The following is an 18,995-nucleotide window of genomic DNA, read 5'->3' as shown; positions in this document are numbered from 1 at the left end:
GCGCAGGTGAGCAGTGCGCAGGTGTGAGATGCACAGGGCGCCGAGCAGCAGGCGGTGACATTCACATCGTCAACGTTGTTTATTTGCATATTTGTTAGGATGATTTTCTCAAGTGTTCTGAGAAGGGGTGCTTTCTCCCCATCCACACAAAGGCAAAGGCATCAACCGCCTTTGCCATGAAGAATTCCTACCTTTAGCACAAATGCATGCCCTGCCCAAGGGCTCAGCCCTTCCTGGTTTCAACAAGCCTTTTCATAGACTCACTGATGAGACTGAAGCCCAGGCTTCTGACCCCCTCCCCCCCGTGCCAACTGTCCATGAGAGCAAAGGAGTGGGCTTGCCACTATAGGAACATGTGGGTGGGTGGCAGGGACCTTCCTGGGGCTCCCAGCAGCATCCCCATTAGAGACTTGGGGGCAGGGAAGAGAGAACTGGCGTGTGGAGGGCAGGAGGAGGCTACAGACAATCGCAGGTCCCAGGAGGCCCCCCACCATGCTGGGCTCTGGGGCCCCAGCATCCTTACCTCACTGTTGAGGAAACAGTAGAATACAGACACGAAGAAGCCCTGGGGTGGACAGAGAAGGTGGGTCAAGGGACAGGGGCAGCTGTGGCCCTACCTAGCCTCCGGGCCACCCCCTTCCTCTCCACAGCCTCCTGCCCCTCCGGGCCCCTGCCTGGAAGAATCCCACCCAAGGGGGGATGGGGGACAGCCAGGGCCAGAGTGAGGGGTGGGCGGCGGTACCTGGAAGGATTCCAGGAAGGAGTTGAAGTAGATGAAGATGACCCGGGAGACCTCGTCCTCCCCAGGGTTCACGAAGAACAGCATGTACGTGATGCCCAGGAGGGGAAGCAGCACCAGAGTGGCCTTCACAGCCTTCCTGAGGTGGGGCGGGGTGGGGAGGCCCAGAGTCACGGCCCACCCCAGGAGGGGGGAAGAGGGCCGGGCCTGGGGGGAGGGGTGCCAGGTCCCCAGAATGTCTGAGATGGGGAGCTGGGGTTTTCAGGAGGGGCTGTCGGACCTGTGTCCGAGGTTGGGATCTCTGGAGCCCCCGTGGTTGGGGGAGGGCGGCGGGCCGGGTTACCTGTACTGAATGGTCTCAGATGTGGTGGACGCCCGGAGTTTGGTCATGAGAATGCGGACGATGTTGAAAAGGAAGATAAAATTGATCTGTAATTAGAGCACACAGTGGGATGGTGTGGGCGTGTGTGTGTGGACAAGATGCTGGAGGCAGGCGGGGTGGACAGGGCAGGGCCTCGGTCTGCATGGGGACCCTGTCGGTCCACAGGAGACACTGACTGTCCCCCTCTGCTGCCCGCCCCCCTCCACCCAGGTTCTTACCAGCAGGACCAAGATCATGGGGCCCTGGTAGATGTAGTCAGTATATACCCCAGGCTTTTTGCCAAACCAGCACCTAGAAAGCCACAGAGGGGAAATAAGTGGGGAGGTCACCTGGGTCCAGTTCAGCAGCATGGGGAAGGGCAGTGCTTGGCCAGGGCAGGACTGGGGCCAGAAGCCAGGAGCTGGGTGTCTCAATTCCAACCCCGGCAGAAGATCAAGATCCCACCACAATGCCTCAGTTATTCATCTGCAGAATGGGCAGACAGCACCCTGTATTAGGAGATGTAAAGCTGGAAGCAGGCAATGTGGCAGGGAGGGCGGGTTGTGGAAATAACCCCTGAGTGGAACAGGCCAGGGTTCAGCACACCACTGCTCCCATGGGGCCCCACTGGGGCTCTGGCACAAGCCCCATCCTGGTGCCTGGTGCCCGTCACGCAGTGGGCCCCCGGCAGCCAGCGATCTCTGAATCCCTTATTTGCAGCTCGAATGACCCCCAGGCCGAGATTCCACAAGTTTCACCTGTTTGAAAGCCAGAATTGCTTTTCATTTTCTTGTTTCCCTCCAGTAATCTCTTGGGGGATCTGGGGGTGGGTTGGGATGGGGCACATGGAAAGTCCCATGTCCTTGTGCAGAGAAATGGCCCCCAGGGGATGCAGACCCACAGTGCTTAGAAACTGAGATTTTTATGTGAAACCTCTTGACTTTTTAAAGGTTTGAAATGGATTGCAGGTTTCAAAAAACACCATGTAGGCCAAATACGAGCTAGACCCCAGGTCGAGTCCTTAACCCCAGGGTCTACAAGTTCTTTCTGGCGTCTCACACCTGGATCCCTTATGCTGCAGTGTCAGCACCTTACCACTAGATGGGGCTCCAGAGCCGCTCAGACAGACTTAAGATAGGCGCCCTTTACCCTCCGAGACACACTGGGCAGCTTTTTGAAACCTGCTCTTCCTATCCTCCCCTGTAGTCACTTGCACACCTGCAGGACAGGCACCATTGCCCAGGGTTTACGATGCTCCTGTGCCAGGACCCAACATCCCGGGCATGACTCCCAAGCCCCCAGTGGTTTCTGGCAGCTGGCCGCCCTCCCCTACCCCATCGGCTGTGCCAATGCAGAGCGAGCCAGCCGGGCCGGAGTCAGGAAGGATCAGCCAGGCAAATATGAATATCATTTTCCAGGCTCCTTGTCGAGCCCAGTGAGGTTGTGGCGGCCCCCTCCCCTCTATGGGGGTGGGGAGGAATTGTCATTGTGACGGAGGCCACTTGGAACCCCACTTAGACAGCGGGTTCCTGAAAATGCTTTGGCACCTCCCCGGCTGTCTGCATCCACATTTTCTGCCTTTCTCTCAGTGATTCTCAGTCTTAGCAGCTAAAAATCACGGTGCCCGGGGCACACTCCAGACCAATTATGTCCCTCTCTTTGAAGGTCAAGCTTGGGCTTTGGTGTTTTCTAAAGCTTCCTGGGTGATTCTAACGTGAGCCAAGGCTAAGAACCACTACAGTAGAAATCTAATTTTCAGGGGCAATTGGGAATACCCGAGACCAAAGTCACTTCAGGACTTCAGAGCTGGAAGGACTCTATGAGATCATCAGGATTCATTTCTATTAAATCCATAGAACCTTTTGTAAAACAAATCTTAATATTCATAGAAAACATTTATATGGCCTTTACTATGTGCCAGACACTCTTTCAAAGGCTTACTACTATATGAACTCCTGTCATCCCCACAAAAACCCTTTATGGGAGGCAGTTTTACTGGGATGCCCATTTTACAGATGAGGAAACTGAGGCACACCGTAGTAACTAGCCCGAGGTCATAGAACTACTTAATGATGGGTCCATGGTTCAGAACCTGGGCCGTCTGTCTCCAGACACTGTCAGTAATGCTTATGTTGTTCATGAAATCCCAAGACAGATAAAGGAGCCTGGATCCACCTGTCTAGCCAGCCCCACCTCGAGTAGAGCACTGCTGGGGACCCTCAGATCGAGTCCAGCCCCCAGCACCCTCCCCTATATGGATAAAGAAACCGTGGCCCGCCAGGGAAGGTGATTTGGCCTAAGGTCCTTGGGGAGCGTCAGGCGGAGCTGGGCTGGGAGCCTGGATCTCGGGGCTCAGGGGAGGAGGGGACTTACTTCTCATTGTCATAGTACAGCTTTCCGATGGCCCAGGCCACGATGATGGGGAAAGGCACACCTGGGGAGAGACTGGCTGTCACAGGGCTCATCAGTGGGGTCTGGGGGATGCAAGGTCTGGAGGAGCCTCGTGCGACCCAGAGCCTCGAGGTGGGCACGGGTTCCCCTGGGTAGAGCTCATACTCTCGCATCCAACTTGCTGCACCCCACCCGCAAGTAGGAGCAGAGGGCTGTGGTGCTCACCGCCCCCCCGGACCTGGCCCTGAGCTCGCAGGCCCCCTCGCCAGCTGGCCAGAGTGTGGGTGCGGAGGGGACAGCCTGGCCGGGGCAGGGGCCAGCGCGCTCACCCCAGCCGATGCAGATGAACATCCACTTGCGCAGCCGGTCGGTGGAGTAGGTGAGCACAATGGCCGTGTGCAGGTAGCAGCCCTCCCCGAACATCCAGAAGAAGTTGGTCACGTGGAAGTAGTTGTAGGCGGCTGTCACCAACCTGCACCAGCCCTACCACCACCCCCCCAGCAGAGATGACACTTAGAAGGGGGGAGGGGGCGTGGCAGCAGCAGCACCCCACCCTGGGCCTCTCAGTAGGATGCGCCCCGCCCCCACCAGGGAACCATTCCTGTTTTATTGGGCCTCAAGGCCTGTGCCTGGCCCATTTTCCACCAGGGCCATCCCATCCAGACCCTTCCTCTGACCCTGGGGCTGCCCCTCCAGGACATACCACGTTGCTCTGGTGGACTTCGGGGCTCATGGTGAGCTGGACCACAAACCACGTGGCATTGCGCAGGATGAAGGCCGAGATAAGGTTCCAGTGGATGATGTTTCTTAGGCACCGGATGCTCCTGGGGGGCAGCAGGGGAGGGTGGGTGATGGAAGCAAGGGAAGGGAAGAGGAGCTGAGGGACGGGCCACCAGCATCCCTCCAGCCCAGATGGGTTGATGGGGAAACTGAGGGCAGGGCTCACTGGCTAAGTCACACCGGGAGGTGGCAGCAGAACTCTCCTGATGCCCCACAGGGCCCTTCCTCCCGGAGACCCACCCAGACCTAAGCTCTGCTGGCAGAGCCGGCCACACAGTCGATGCTCCAGGGACCAGGGGCTTCTTGCTTACTGGGGATGCCCCTCCTCCCATGGCACCCCTCGTCTCCCTGTAGCTCCCCGCGTGCAGGCCTGACGCTCAGCTCCTACCCCTACCCCTCTTCCTGGCACTGCTGGCTTGCAATAGTGCTGGGCCCACGCAGGTTCGAACCCAAAGGGCTCCACCTTCCCGGCCTCCCAGATGGGTGCATCCCGGCATGGGTGGGGGTGGCACAAGGCGAGCCTGGGCTTCAGCCATCCCCCGTCCCCCTAGCAGTGACTGGGCTGGGGGACAGCAATGGCCCTACCAGAGGTTCCGAGGGACCTGGGACTTGTCTATCTGTCACACCCTCCCACTGAGGTGAGGGGGCAGGGGCCCCCCCTTGCCAGCAACCCCTCACCCAGAGCTGCCTCCTGCATCTTCCTTCTCTACCCTGCTCAAGTCCCGGGCCTACACAGCCTTTCTCACCTGAGCCGCAGAAAGAGGACAAAGGCCACCAGGAGGGCCACCAGGGAGATGCAGTGGCCCAGGTAGTTGATGATGACAGCGACATGGTAGTGTACCTTGCTCTTCTTCTGAGGTAGGGGAGAGGGACAGAGGTGAGACTCCCACACAGCGGCACCCCTGCACCCCCTGGACATGTGAGGACAGCCCCCTCGGCGGCCGAGACGGAGTTGGTAATAACAGTAGTTACTCCCCTGCCCGAGCCCTGGCTGTGTGTCGTGCGTGGCCCTGGAGCTGTGCCGTCCAATTTGAGACTGTTGTCTGCCTGTCTGTCTGTCCCTGAATCCCATGCCCTGCCCACTGCTCCGTCCTGTTGGACAAATACCGGCTACCTCGGGGCTCCGCATCACACAGGGGTCCCCACCCCATGTATGCGGCTCTCACACTCACCTTTCCCTTCTGCCCAAACACCAGGGGGCCATCCAAGTTCCCTCAGCCTCGAACCACCTCTTAACCAGCATGACAGACTGGCGAGGTACTGAGGCTACAACTGTGTCCCCCACCCCATGATGGGGGACCGGTGGTCCCCAGTGCCCAGCTCTAGGCACACAGGTCCCGAGAGGGCAGGGCCCACGGAGCCAGAACCGGGCACACAGTGGAGCTCCCTAACTGTGTGAAGGAAGGGCAAATGGTTGTTGAAAGCGGCTGGCTTTGCAAAGTGGGGGAGGGGCCCTGTTAGCACCTCCTCCCCTTATCCTTTCAGGGTTCTGGAGTGGGGCCAGGCCATGAGGGCGCACAGACACTGGCCAGTGGTGAGAAAAGGGTAAGTTCACAAAGGCCTTGTTCAACCTTTCAGGGACACTGAGAGCGCCTGGCTCCCCATAGAAATTCCTATTGGGATTCCAGAATCCTTGGACGTCAGAACTGGTCCTAAGGATCGAGTCCAGCCCAACTCTTCTTCCAGATGCGGAAACTGAGGCCCAAACTCACTCACCCAAGCTCGAAGGATGTACCTCTGCAGCAGGACGCCGAGCGGGCATCCGAGGAGAGGCCAAGCCCTCCCTCTCCCTGCTCTTCCCAGCGCCCACCACACCCCTTCTGAAGGCACGTCCTCACTGAAGAACCTCTAAGGGACTGATTTTCCTGGCAGAGGCTTTCAGGAACGTGGCAGGAAATCACATTAGCAACTCAGGCTCCGAAGGGTTGAGACCCACTGAGGTGTCAATGGAGGCAGAAAACAGAGAGAGAGAGAGAGAGGCAGACAGAGAAGCCGTGGTGGAGGGGAGTGGGGGGAGAGGGGAGGGGAAGAAGAGCAGAGGGTATCTATCGCCACCATGCAGATGGGGAACGGTCTCTGAGTGCCTGGCAATAGATGCCAAATCCAAAGACTCCAGAAGATATGCACACATCCAGTCCGTCTGGAGCTGGTACTTAATTTCCTTTCATTACATTTTCTGCAAATCCATGCTGCGAAGCCCCTGGGTAATAACAATGCCTGTGGGCTGGAACAGAGTGACGCCCCAGCTCCGTTCACAGGCGCAGGTGAGCGAGCAGGATGTGCAGGGAACCCCTTCACCACCACATGCCATCAGCCTCCCCCCCCCGACCCCCACTGCAGCCCAAGCCGGGTTGTAGGTTGAGGTGGGACGAGTGGGATTTATTCAGCACCTACTCTATGCTGGGCACTGTGCCAGGGGCTTTACAGAGGTCATTGCTTTTCTTTCTCACGACGGCCCTCAGAGACTGTCCTTCTGTCTGTTTTTTCCAGTTGAAGAGGCTGCATAATCGGCCCAAGCTGCCTGGCCAGCTCCTAGACCCCCTCTTCCCATGCCCCGCCCCCAGCCGTGGTGCGTTTCTGAGAGACAAGCAGTGCCCAGGATCCTCGGAGGGCTTCTGCAGGGAGCATGGGGGCGAATGAGGGGTTTTCTCCACCGACGCCAAAAGGGGAGAACTGGGCCGACCCATTCAGGGGGCTGCCTCAGTGTGACTCCTCCAGGTGGAAGGCCCCGGCCGAGCCCAGCCCCTCGTCTGCCACACCAGCCTGGTGCGGTCTGAGAGATGGCAGCCCAGCAGCCCGCGGGGTTACAGTGCCAAGAGCCGGGGGAGACTGCCCAGGACGCGGCGGGGCCACCGCAGGAGACGGCCAGCCACGCTCAAGAGACAGCCCGGCACCCTTGGAGACGGTCAGCAATAGCCTGAGACGAAGAGCCCGCAATATCTTAGGAGCCACCCAGCGACACTCCAAGAGACCCTTCTGACGGCCTGCGAGACGGCCACCGTTAACTGCAGAAGCAGCTGGGACAGCTGAAGGACACATGGACACAGCCAGTCCCTGAGAACCTGACCAGCACTGTCCCTGTTCAGTGTGGAGACCGGCTGGTACCGTGAGGAAGGGGTCACAAGGTGGCTCTGGGTGGAGCCACTCTGCCATACTCTCAGTGACCAGGACCCAGTAAGGAATTAGTGCCCAGCCAACTTCGACCAGACTCTGCAAGACACACCTTGTCCCAAGTGGTGGCCACGTCCGACCTATCCCAATACCTTTGCAGGATGACTCTGAGTGCTCGCTACGGCCTTCCCCCTGCTCCCGCCCCCGTCTCTCTCCCACCTCTGCCTGTCCCACTCTGTGGCTCTCTCTCTCTCTCTCTCTCACCAGCTGGTTTCCAGAGCTGCTCCCTCACCCCACCCGTGGGCACTCCAGCCCCTTACTCCTCCAGGTGTGGTCCCCAGACCGGTGACACCAGCATCACCCGGGAGTTTGCAAGAATCTGAAGCCCTGCCCCAGACCCACTGAGTCTGAACCTTCATTTTAGCCAGAAGCCCCAGTGATTCTTAAGCGTTTCAGAAGTTCTGGTCCAACCAACACTGCTGTGAGCAGTGAACCCCAGCTCACAAGCCTACACCCCCAGAACCCCTTTCATGTGGCATCAAGGTGTGCCCTCCCAGGAAGTGCCCGGGCTCCCCAGATCAGCAGGTGTGGGGGAGGGAAGCAGAGCATGTATAAGTGTCACGGGAGGTGGGGGTGAGTCTGGGCTGTGGGGGCAGGGTGGATGTCACTGTAGGGAAGGGAAACTGTGTCTGGGGGGTGCTGATATGGAGAGTGGGGGCCAGTGCAGGGGAGGGGGTCAGTGCCATTCCTAGGATTGGGCCATCAACAAGTCAAGCTTCCCAGCTGGGGGCTTGTCCCCTGGTGGTGGTGGCCGTAGGCAGTCTCCTCCCTGGCCTGGCCTCTGGGCGCCCTCACGAGTCCCATTTCACGGGGCAGCCCTTCTGCAAATCCATTATCTGCAATCCCCTGGGGCACTGGTGCTTAATTAGGGCTTAGCCCAGGCCCCAGAGCTGAGAAATCAACTGCTCCATTAATTGGAGACTGCTCTTCCTCTTCTTGATAGCTCAGGAGTGGATGGGGTATCTTGAGAGTGGGGAGGGGTCTGGCTAGAGGCTAGAGGCTGGCAGAAGGGAATGGCATTTTCAGTAATTAAATTAATTGATTACCCAGAGTGCCAGGCAGCCGGGCTGGCAGGGGCTGCCCGAGAAAGGGGTGGGTGGCAGCCCCTACCGAGTCAGTAAGCAGAGGAAGGGGGTGCCCGTGTTACCTGGTCTCCTCATCAACAACCCTCCACCCCCCAGGTGTACCCTACAACCTCCCCTGACCCCTGGTGAGAGGAGAGGCAGAGGGATGGCGCATGGATGGAGCGCCCTCCACAGACCAAGACACAAGCGGACGTGACCCTCTCTCTCTGGGCCCTTTTACAGACGAGGAAGCTGGGCCTTGGTGAGGCTAAGTTGCCCACCCAGGGTCACACAGAACATGTGCTGGAACCAGAATCCAAACTGCAAACCAGCCGCCTCCCAAGCCCATGCTGTTCCTGTTATCCTGCCAAAGAGGGGACTGATGAGAAGCTGGTGTTCCCCAATCCTCCTTCTCCCCCTAACCCCGCTGGTAGAGAGAGGGAGAGACCCCTGTCATGGCAAAAGGGGTGGGAGCTACAGGATGGTGTCCCCCATCAGCCAACTAGAAGGATGGGGCTTCAATTAGAGCAGGAGGGATTCGGGTGAACCGCGAACTTCCTCTGACATTCAGGGGGCTCCATGCAGGGGGAAGGCGGGGGGCAGCTGTGGCCCTCCAGCTTTTCTCCTTTTCAAGAAGGCGACAGACGCCTCCTCCTCGGGGGTCGGGGGAGGGCAATTTGTTTTAAGCCAGGAGGCTGGCCTGACCTGCAGTTGGAGCTACATCATTGCCTCAGGCTCTGCACACCCAGCAGGACAAGGTGGGGTGCAGTGGGGGGCTGAGGATTCTTGCCTTGACCGAGCCTCCCCATACTTTCTCCCCATGGGCGTGAGCTGTGGTCTAAGCTGTCCACAGCACTGACCTCGCTTTCTGCCTCGTCTCCTGGGTGCCAGGTAAGGAGCTCCCCATCAGGCTGAGTGGTCTTCTTGCCCAACCCCGCCCCAGATCTTCCGGCCCAATTATGTTTCTTGACCCCACTTTCCTCCCTCAGTCCCCCCCAGGGGTGGGGTGCCCTCATCTGCAACCCCAGGACTTCCCAGGCTGGCTCACTATGTGGGTGCTTAGCACCCTGCTCAGGTCAGGGGGGCTGGGCCAACCCACCATGGCCTGCGGGGGACCACGAGACTGGCCTGTGAGTGGAGATACCAGCAAACCTCTCTCTGGCATCCCTAGTAACTCACCCTGCCAAAGCAGCCCCACCAGAGAACGTGCCATTCTTCTAAGCTAAACTGTGTCCTATGTCTGCAGCTTCAGGAAGGAGACAGCAGAGTCCCAGTGGCTCAGTGACAAGAAGCCAGGCAGCCTGGGGAAGGGGGTCACCAAAGCACCCAGGGCTGGGTGGGGTGCAAGGTGGGGAAAGCTATTCTTCCTCCATCAACCTCGCTTCCCACTGAGCACCTGGTGGGGGGCAGAAGCAAGCCTCCACTCCAAAGCCCAGGTTCTAGGCTCTGACCCTCTCTGGCTGTGTAACCTTGCGTGAGCCACTCCCCCTTTCTGGGCCTCAGTCTCCCCACCTGCAAGGTGAATGGGTTGCACTAAATCAGAGTTATTCACTCCCCCCACCCCCATCAGAAGGTCCCCTGGGACTCTGTACATCCTCCTTGGAGATTTTGATTTATCGGGTGTTGGACGAAGCCCTGGGGCCTATATTTGAACAAGTGCTCTGTGTGGCTCTTATTACCAGGCAGATTAAGCGAGGATGGAGGGTCTCCAAGGTCCCTTCCAATTTAGATCTTTTAAGCGCTGGAATTCTCAGGACGGTGTGGATCCGCCCCCTTCCTCCATTGCCCAGACGCCTGGAGCCCTCACACAGCCTGGGGTGTCCTCCCGTCTGTCCTTTGCTGTCTGCTCACTCATTTTTCCAGCTCCACGACCCTCTCCTTCCTCAGCACCTACTGAAAGGGTGCGTGGAGATGGAGGGGAGGGGGCACGGAGGACGGAGGCAGCAGCAACACCAGATACACCCGTGCCTCTGCCAAATGCCACCCTGAAGAGATTATTCATTGCGGCGCTGTTGGTAATAACCAGACTGAGGATAAAGATTGGTTAAATAAACGACGGCACATTTTGCACAATGTGGTATTACGCAAATGTAAAAAAGAATGAAGAGGCTCTTTATGTACTGATAGGGAACAGTCTCCAAGACGGAGGGTCGTATGCAAAAATCAAGGTGTCAGACAGTGTGGAGAACATGCAACATTTGGATTAAAGCAAAAAAGAGTATCTCTGTATGTAATTACTCACATACGCAGACAATGTCTCTGGAAGAACACCTAAGAAACTGGCCTTGCCTCTGGGGAGGGAACCCAGTGGCCGGGACAGGGCGGGAAGGAGACTTCTCTGTGTTCCCATTTGTACCTTTTGAATTTTGTATTATGTGTAAGCACCATCTTCTCAAAAACATTTAAATATTTCAAAGCCTCTCCAAGGGCTTTTTCCAATGGCACTGCTCCCCCCCACCCCGCCCCCATCTTTGGTTCTGACACAGCGCCCCCTGGCGGGACCCGGATGTGCCGCGCAGGTGGGTGATGGGTGGAAGGAGGGAAGGAGCAAGGACCCAACTCATCTGGGTCAGAGCCAGCTGCCGCCCTCTTGGCTCAGCCTCCCTTGGGGATGGCTGCTCACAGCCAGGTCTGCTGGGCACCCGCACAGCAGACCCAGACCTGAGCTGGGGCCTCACCCACCGTCCACACTGGCAGCCTCACCTCCCCACTGAGGATCTCCTGGCACTCAGAGTAGTTCACGCGGGCGGCCCAGCTGCCATTGGCCAGGCACTCCCTGTAGCCGTTGTCTGGAAGAAGGAGAGAGAGTCAGAGTGAACCATGGGCTCCTCTCCCAAAGAGCAACCCAGGCATCCATCTGTCCATCAGTCCGTCCATCTATCCATCCATCTGGGCCAACACAGAGGCCTGCTTGCTGGGGGACTCTGGAGTTGAAGCTGAGGAGAGGGGCTTCCCTACTACCCCCATCTTCTTGCCTCTTTCTGCCTGCTGGCCCCAATAGGGCTGCCCACTCAGACTTGACCAGCCTGCTGGGGCTGCTTCCTTGCAAGACCTTATGTGGTGGCAGATTATGTGGTGGGTGCCCTTTGGAGAAATGTCCCATTTTGGCATCGCACATGGTAGCAAAAGGGATGGTGAGAGCTGATGAGTTGATTCTCCCTCACGAGGCTGGGCATGCTATGGTGGAAGGGTACGTGGTGACAGCTGATGTGGCACATTGGAATGACTATCCGCAGTGAGGTTTCCCATGGGGGGGTCCATGTGGCAGTGTTTCACATGGGGTGGGGCCCACAGGGCAGGGGTTGGGGAAGGTCCTCATGGTGGCATTTCTCTAACAGCAGGATTTATGTTGGAGAGTCATGTGTTGGACACATCCATGGTGGAGGTCTCTTAGGACAGGAAACGACAGGTGGCAAAAGTGGACTGGGGGATGTCACAGGGGGTGGGTCTCATGGGATCCACTACAACCAGCTCCCAGCCTGGCACATGGCATTTGGGGGAAAAGACAGGAGGGCGCCCCAGGGAGGCGTGGGGGCCCGCACAGCCACCAGACTGGACTGCGGCCCGGAACTTGTCGCCTTCTAAGGAGATGGGGAGGAGCCCTGCCATCTGAGATGAGGCCTGGCTCCATGGCTCTGGGGTGGGTGGAGCTGCACAAAGGGTCCCTCTCACACTCCCTCCTGCCCATACCCCCGGCAGGCACCAGGGCCCTAAAATCCAGGAAGGAAGGGACCAAAGGAGATCCAAATCTTGAGTCTTTTCTCCTTTGCCGGTGGAGGTCGCCCTGCCTCACCTCACTCGGGCATTGGTGACTTTAAATATGTTTCCTAGAGTGAATTCTGGCCCGGAGTCCAGGCGGCACTGGCTAGAAGAGCAACTGAATCTTGAGCCAATCCCCTGCTGCAGGCCTTTCCATGGCTCACACTGACCCTCATGCCACATCCCCACCCCAGCAGAGCTCAAGGATGCCTGGGGAAGATGCCTGAGTCCCAGTCCCTGAGCCCGGAGCCTGGCAGGGACAGAGCACTGTGTGGGAGACAGAGTGGGATGCCCTAGGTCCGGCTCAGTGCTGCTGGGCTGCGAGAGTGACCTCAGCAGCTCAGGTCACTGGTTCCCCAAGGGTGGGGGGTGTCCAGCCTGGACCTGCCTCTCTGCTGGCAGCAGCAGGACAAGAGGGAGATGATGGGGTGGTGGCTGGTGGGGGGAGATGTTGCTGCCTCCGGGAAAGAGGGAGCCATGGTCTGGCCCCGAGGACCACAGGGCCGCGGCCTCTCTAACGCACTCCCTGGCCACCCTGCTGAGCGGCTGCTCAGGCTGCAGCGTGCCAGTGGGAAAATGAGGCTAAATGCATTTTTAAAGCTCAGCTCAGCTTCCCTTCCCAGTAAAGTTGAGCCCTTGGGCAGAATTGGCGAAGGAGCTGCTGATTCTCTCCTAATTGCTAAATGAGGGATAAGCTACCAGAGGGCTGAGGGCTCAGTGACTGGGATTTCAGGAAGGTCTGGGAGGAAGCAAGGAGCCAGGGGAATCCAGTGTGTCTGCCGTGGAGGGGACGTGCCTGGGACCAGAGGCCACTCTGGAATGTCTGCAAAGAAAGGGACTCTGGGCAGAGATCTAGTTGGAAGACGCATGGGGAGGGGGGCTGGAATAAGGGGGTGGTTTTGCTTTAGGAGAGGGAGCATGAAATAGGGTGAAGAGCATGGCTCTCAACCCAGGTGGCCCAGGTTCAAATCCTGATGCCACTCCTTCCTAACTGAGTGACCGTGGGCAAGTCACACAACCTCTCAGCTTCCTTATGTGCTGCATAAGAATAAGCTTCGCAACGACTCCTGCCTCAGTGGCTGGGTGGGCATTCTTAGTTCGCACATGCAGAGCGCTTGGAGCTCTACCTGGCGCGTGGCGTGCACTATTATTTTCATTATTATTGTCTCTGAACTGTTACTTGTATAACCTTCTATAAGATTCAGGACATGTTATGTATCCCTGTCAAAGTGGGTACTGGTAGGGGCTGCAAGAGATGCCCCTTGGTTCAAGCTCCCCTTTCACACCCCACACGTGGGGCGGGAGCATGGAGCCCCTCCTGGGCCAGGTCATCCAGAGGGAGCAGGTTTTGTTGGGAAGGGAGGAGGTGATCTGGAAAGAGAAACAGCTCCCCTAGCCGCAAGTCGTTGCCAGGGAGGATGCGACCTCCTTGTCTTTAATTGCTGAGCTGAGCAGTCCTCCCAGAGAGTCTCGGGAAAATGGATATTTTTGGAAAAGCTCCCCATCCCTTTGAAGATCAGATGCAGCAGGAGGGAGGGCATTAAGGAGAAGGCCTGGAAGTCCTGGCAGTGTCTCATCAGTAAATGAATTAATTAGTGCCTAGTGATTAGGTACAATTCTGGGTTCCCAGGCAGTACTGATTACACACTGGTGTGTCCCTCACTTTCTGGCACTGGGGGCACTTGTGAAGGGAGAGTCTTCCAGCCCTGGCTCCACGTCCAAGGACCATCACCCCCAGCCCCTCTCCTGGGAGCAGAGAGAGCACCTCACCCAAACCTCCCACCCATCCTGCAGGTGGAGAAACTGAGGCCTGGAGAAGGCAGTGCAGAGGGTTCCTTAGCCAGTTCCAGGTAGAGCTGGGGCTAGAATCCTGGAGTCTCAGCTTCCACTTAAGGCAGGGTGGGCTAATCAGCAGCTCATGCCCAGACACTAAAGTCTTTCTTAGGGTCATGTCAAGTCACCCTGGGAGACAAGAGTGGAGTGAGCTCACGCGGAGAGGCAGGGCTGGAGCCATAGAGAGCCTGGCCGGCCCCACTCAGGAGTGTGGACTTGACCATGGAGGCAATCAGGAGCCACAGAAGGGTTGGATGGGAAACCAGGGTCAGAGAGCCGGTGCCTTGGACCAGGGCAGTGGCTCTGAGGATGGAGGGGAAGTCAGCTCGGCCGTGAACATCACTTTGGAGGTGAAAGTGGCAAGACCCGGTGCTGCGGAGACAGAAGGGCCTCCTTCTGGGAGGAGCCTCGCTGCCCCCCGCCAGGCATCAGCCCCTGGGAGCTCCAGAAGCACTGTGAGTGAGGCCGTGGCCCTGCCTCCACACCTTGTGACCCTGGGCAGCTGTCAGCCTCTGCCTCCATTTCCTCACTGTAAAATGGGCCCTACTAAATTGGAGGCTGGCAGGCAGCGCACACCAAGCTCTCTTCTTAGGTCCTTCTGCCCTTCCCCCTACCTGCACTTCCTCCCCACACCCGCCTCTTGGGGTCCAAGAAGTGGTTGCAGACACATGAAGCTGTGTGGTCTGGCTGTTCCAGCCTCCCTGGGGCCCTCCCACCCCTCCTGGGTTGCAGCCACCCCCCGCCCCAACACCCTTAATGTAGCTGGTAAAGGAGAGGGGGCAGGAGGAGGAACGTGGGAGTTCTGAGCTGAAGCCATGCCCTCCAGCCTTCTCATCGTCAGACCAGGGGCCAAAGGGCCATACGAGGGGGGAAATGCATTAAGGTCACTCAGCAAGTCTCTGCGTGAACCACCTGGGGGCTGGTCACCCTCGGCACCCCCTTGGGCCTCGGAGCCCAGGCTCATCAGACCCCAAGAACCCATCTAGGGACCCCCACCCCTCCCTCTGTAGGACAGGGCCCCTGGCCTGCAGCTGTTTCTCTCTTCATAAGCAGGGGCTGTGAGTCATTGACGGGGCAGAGCAAATTAATCCTGGGGGTGACAGGTGGTGTAACAAGGAGCTGCAAAGCCTGGAGGTGGAGGCTCAGGAGGCTCAGGGCCTCAGGGTATGGAGGTGTTTACGTGGGGATCAAGTATCCAACAGACCCTGGGCAGTCCTCACCAGTCCTGCGAGCCTGCATGCAAGGCTCAGCCCCCTGCCTGTGGATCTAAAACGGGGTCCCCCACCTCAGGGCTGCAGGGCCCTGGACAGACCTCCTAACCTTTCTGAGCTCCAAGTGGGGGCTATTCTGATGATTCCTGCCCTACCTCAGAGGGTTGTGGTAGGCTTATCCCGACTAACCCAGTTTGTCACCTGCAGAAGAAAGTGTCAGACAGAGCTGCAGGCAAATTCCAGCTTCACCTCTTACCAGCTGGTGACCTTGGGTAAATTCCCTAACCTCTCTGAGCCTCGGAGGCCTCAGTATATAATGAGAACTACATAGTTACATATGGCATCACCCAGGGGTATTGTGGGAATCAGCGGTAAAGAGCACAGAGCTGGCCTTTGGTAAATGGTGGTTGTATCCACGAGAGGTACTATAGACTTGTCGTTGTCACTATTATTCCTCCCACCTCCAACAAGTCCCAAGCTCTCCCCATCCTGTCCCACCTCCCAGCAGAGGGTCCGCCCTCCATAGGCTCACTTACTTGTGGTATTGTAGCGGACACCGTAAAAATAGGCGGGGCAGGGTCGAACCACCAACTGCCCCGCAGGGCTCTGGGGCCAGCAGGTACCAATGAGGTCCATGGATGCATTGCACTGCAGCCCTGGGGGCAGAGACAGCTGGTGAGGTGGGGCGAGCTCCCTACTCCGGTATCCTACCCACCTCCCCACACTCACACACCAGCTGGGAACAAGATGGGAGCAATGACCCCAGTGTAGAGATGAGCTCGTCCTATGCAGAGGAGACAACAAGGAAAGGAATCTGAATTTGATGGTATGGCATGAGGGAGCCAGCGTGGGTTCCAGAGTAGAGGAGGAACAGAGACACCTGAAGGGGGTGTTAAAAGCTGAGATCTTGACTGGCATTTAGAGAAAATGCTGGACATACTTCAGGTCCTCTGCTCTGTAGCCCAAGGACACTTCTCTTGGCCCCTCATTTGGTATAGATTGGACCTCTGAGACTTCACAGTCTGGAGCAGCCTGGAACAGACCCAGCCAATCCTTGATCTAGCCCGCCGCACACATCAATGGAACCAGACCACATCTTCTCTGGCCCTGCAGTGAGGAACCAGTTAAATGAAGTTGGCCGAGCTCTTCCCGGGCCTGATAACCACATTTACTGAACATGCAGTGTTTGTGCTTGGACTGTGCTGGGCCCTAGCAGAGGACTGACCAATAAGGGAGCCACAGGGAGAAAAAAGAGGGAGACACCACCTAGGGGGACGGGAAAGGACACTGAACCAATAGTCTGGGACACACACTTCAGACTGGGCTCTGCTACTAATTTCCTGTGTGACCACAGGCATGTCATTTGCTCTCTAAGCCTTCATGTCTTTATTTTTTTAAGATTTTAATTTATTTATGAGAGAGAGAGAGAGAGCGAGCAGGGGGAGGAGCAGAGGGAGAGGGACAAGCAGACTCCACGTTGAGCGCGGAGCCGGACAAAGGGCTCAATCCCAGGACACTGAGATCATGACCTGAACCCAGGCCAAGAGCCAGACACTTACCCAACTGAGCCACCCAGGCGTCCCAGCCTTTGTGTCTTTATAATAAAATGAAGAGTTTGGTTCTGATCAGAAATTCTTAATCTCAGTCTACTGGAAGCTTTAAGGGTTCATAGAGATTCTGAAGTTAAGTGAAAAAATTGGTGTATATGTGCATCCTAATTGGGAAAGGGATTGTGGCTTCATTAGATTCTCAAAGAGGTCTGTGACTCAAAAAAGGATGTTGAAGTCCCCTTCCAAATATTTTCCCTTAATTAAAGAGCTTTTTTTTTTTTTTTGAGATTATTTATTTATCAGAGAGAGAGAGAGAGCACAAACAGGGGGAGTGGCAGGCAGAGGGAGAAGCAGGCTCCTCTCTGAGCAAGGAGCCCGATGTGGGACTCGATCCCAGGACCCTGGAATCATGACCTGAGCTGAGGGCAGACGCTTAACCAACTGAGCCACCCAGGCTTCCCTCGAAGAGCTTTTTGGAGTGGAGCGTGTGCATATGTGTATGTATGTGTGTCTGCTGGGGCGGAGTGGAGGCCACAGGAATGCTTCTGGAGGGGAGGGAGGCTTTTAGTCTCCAGTGGGGGAGGCTGGGCTGAGGATGGCCCCCGCACCCCTCCTGATGCTGCCCCTTCTTTCTCTGCCTTAGGATGCCCCTCTTCCACAAAAGGCCGGCACACCTGTCCTGTTGAGACCCAGTATGCCCATCCCAATGGGAGGGGGTGAGTAATTCTTGGGACGGGCACAAGGATGCACAGACAAGCCAGGAAGAGCCATGAACCAATGCAGGGGCCGCCTCTTCAGGGCTGGGCATCAGCAGTTGCCAAGCCCTGGCTGGGGCCCACCTGCCAACCCCTCCCCACGTTAGCCTGTACTCGGTGTCTCAGGAAACAGCCCGGGGTTAGATGGGCATCTTTCCCCCGCTGGATGCCAGGCGATGCCGAGCAGCACTTGAACCTAATGCTGGGTTTTCTTTCTAATCAAAGCGATTCATAGGATGTTCCTGCAAATCGGGGCTTAGGGGCAGAGGCCTTGAGACCAAGGGGTTTAACTGAAAGAGAAAGAAGTCTGGGTTGGGGCTTCATGGACATGGGGAGCTGGCGGGCCAGGCCGGGCCTTGGCGCTGTGCCACAGGACAGCCTCCATGAATTATGGCATCATGGCGGGGGGGGGGCAGGGAGGAAAGCAGGCTGTGACTGTAATCTCTCATGGGTCATGCCCCTCGTGCTGAACCCAGAGGTGGGCGGAAGCTAGAGGCAAGGGGCCACAGGGAGGGAGGGATGATATTATGGACCATGCTCGGCTTTTTCAAGGCTCATCCTCATCTATTTTGTTGATCCTCATCCATCCTGCAATGTCATTAGTCCCTTTTTACAGATGAGCAAACAGAGGCAGAGGGACATTAAGTGACTTGCTCAAAGTCATGGATCAACGAGTGAAAGAACCAAGAAGTATAGCCAGGTGTTTTTGACTCTAAACTACACGCTCTTTCTATTATGTCACATGTTGTGCCAACAAAGGGAGGGGAGAAAGCCAAGGAGGCAGCAGGGAAGGGAGAGACAGTTTTGAGGGCTGTTTGCCGGGCATGTGCCAGGTACTTTGCACATACCATCTGATTTAACGATATCATTGTACCTTCGTCAGACAGTTGTCCATTCACTCACTCACTCACTCATTCATTCATTCACAGTGTCTCCTGAGTTGGGCACGGGGAAGACTAAATGGAACATCACGTATGGCAGCACCTGGAACTTCTCTATCATGCTCTCTCGGCGTAGGAGCTGCCCTCCGCCCTCCCTTCCCTCTCCCTCTCTCTCCTACCCTGGACACTTCCCCAGAACCCCTTTGGCAAGAACAGAGTGCTGGGCAGGACTGGGCACCAGCCACAGCCAGGACAGGACTAGAGCCAAGACAGAAACCAGCTACTAAGCAGATGGCCCTTCTGACCTCGATGACCAGGTACCAGCCAATGGCCAGAGCCCTGACCCACCCACAGCTGGTGGAGAGGTATGGGGGTGGAAGTAGGCAGAACAGACATTATTTGCCCCTAGTACGGTATGGATTAGGATCCCCTAGCACCTACTATGGGTCTCATACCACCTTCTGTGGTGAGTGCTAATTCTCTCTGATTTACAGGTAAGG

At 57.1% G+C, this 18,995-nt stretch overlaps 1 protein-coding gene across 1 annotated transcript in view; it reads right to left on the bottom strand.

Moving 5' to 3' along the window:
• Positions 1-18,995, bottom strand: part of CRHR1 (corticotropin releasing hormone receptor 1) — a 45,523-nt gene that overhangs the window by 349 nt on the left and 26,179 nt on the right. Inside the window, exons 3-12 of the mRNA XM_032429660.1 lie at positions 15,846-15,965; positions 11,210-11,295; positions 5,018-5,124; positions 4,195-4,315; positions 3,821-3,974; positions 3,474-3,534; positions 1,340-1,412; positions 1,083-1,168; positions 743-878; positions 524-565 (exon numbers count right to left, since the gene is read on the bottom strand). Coding sequence (XP_032285551.1) covers positions 524-565; positions 743-878; positions 1,083-1,168; positions 1,340-1,412; positions 3,474-3,534; positions 3,821-3,974; positions 4,195-4,315; positions 5,018-5,124; positions 11,210-11,295; positions 15,846-15,965 — 986 coding nt within the window. The remainder of the gene's footprint in view (positions 1-523; positions 566-742; positions 879-1,082; positions 1,169-1,339; positions 1,413-3,473; positions 3,535-3,820; positions 3,975-4,194; positions 4,316-5,017; positions 5,125-11,209; positions 11,296-15,845; positions 15,966-18,995) is intronic.

The sequence above is a fragment of the Phoca vitulina genome, unplaced genomic scaffold, assembly GCF_004348235.1.
Source record: "Phoca vitulina isolate PV1807 unplaced genomic scaffold, GSC_HSeal_1.0 scaffold41, whole genome shotgun sequence".
Taxonomy (NCBI): domain Eukaryota; kingdom Metazoa; phylum Chordata; class Mammalia; order Carnivora; family Phocidae; genus Phoca; species Phoca vitulina.
The sequence above is the reverse complement of the archived record's forward strand: the minus strand, read 5'-3'. Positions and strand labels throughout refer to the sequence as shown.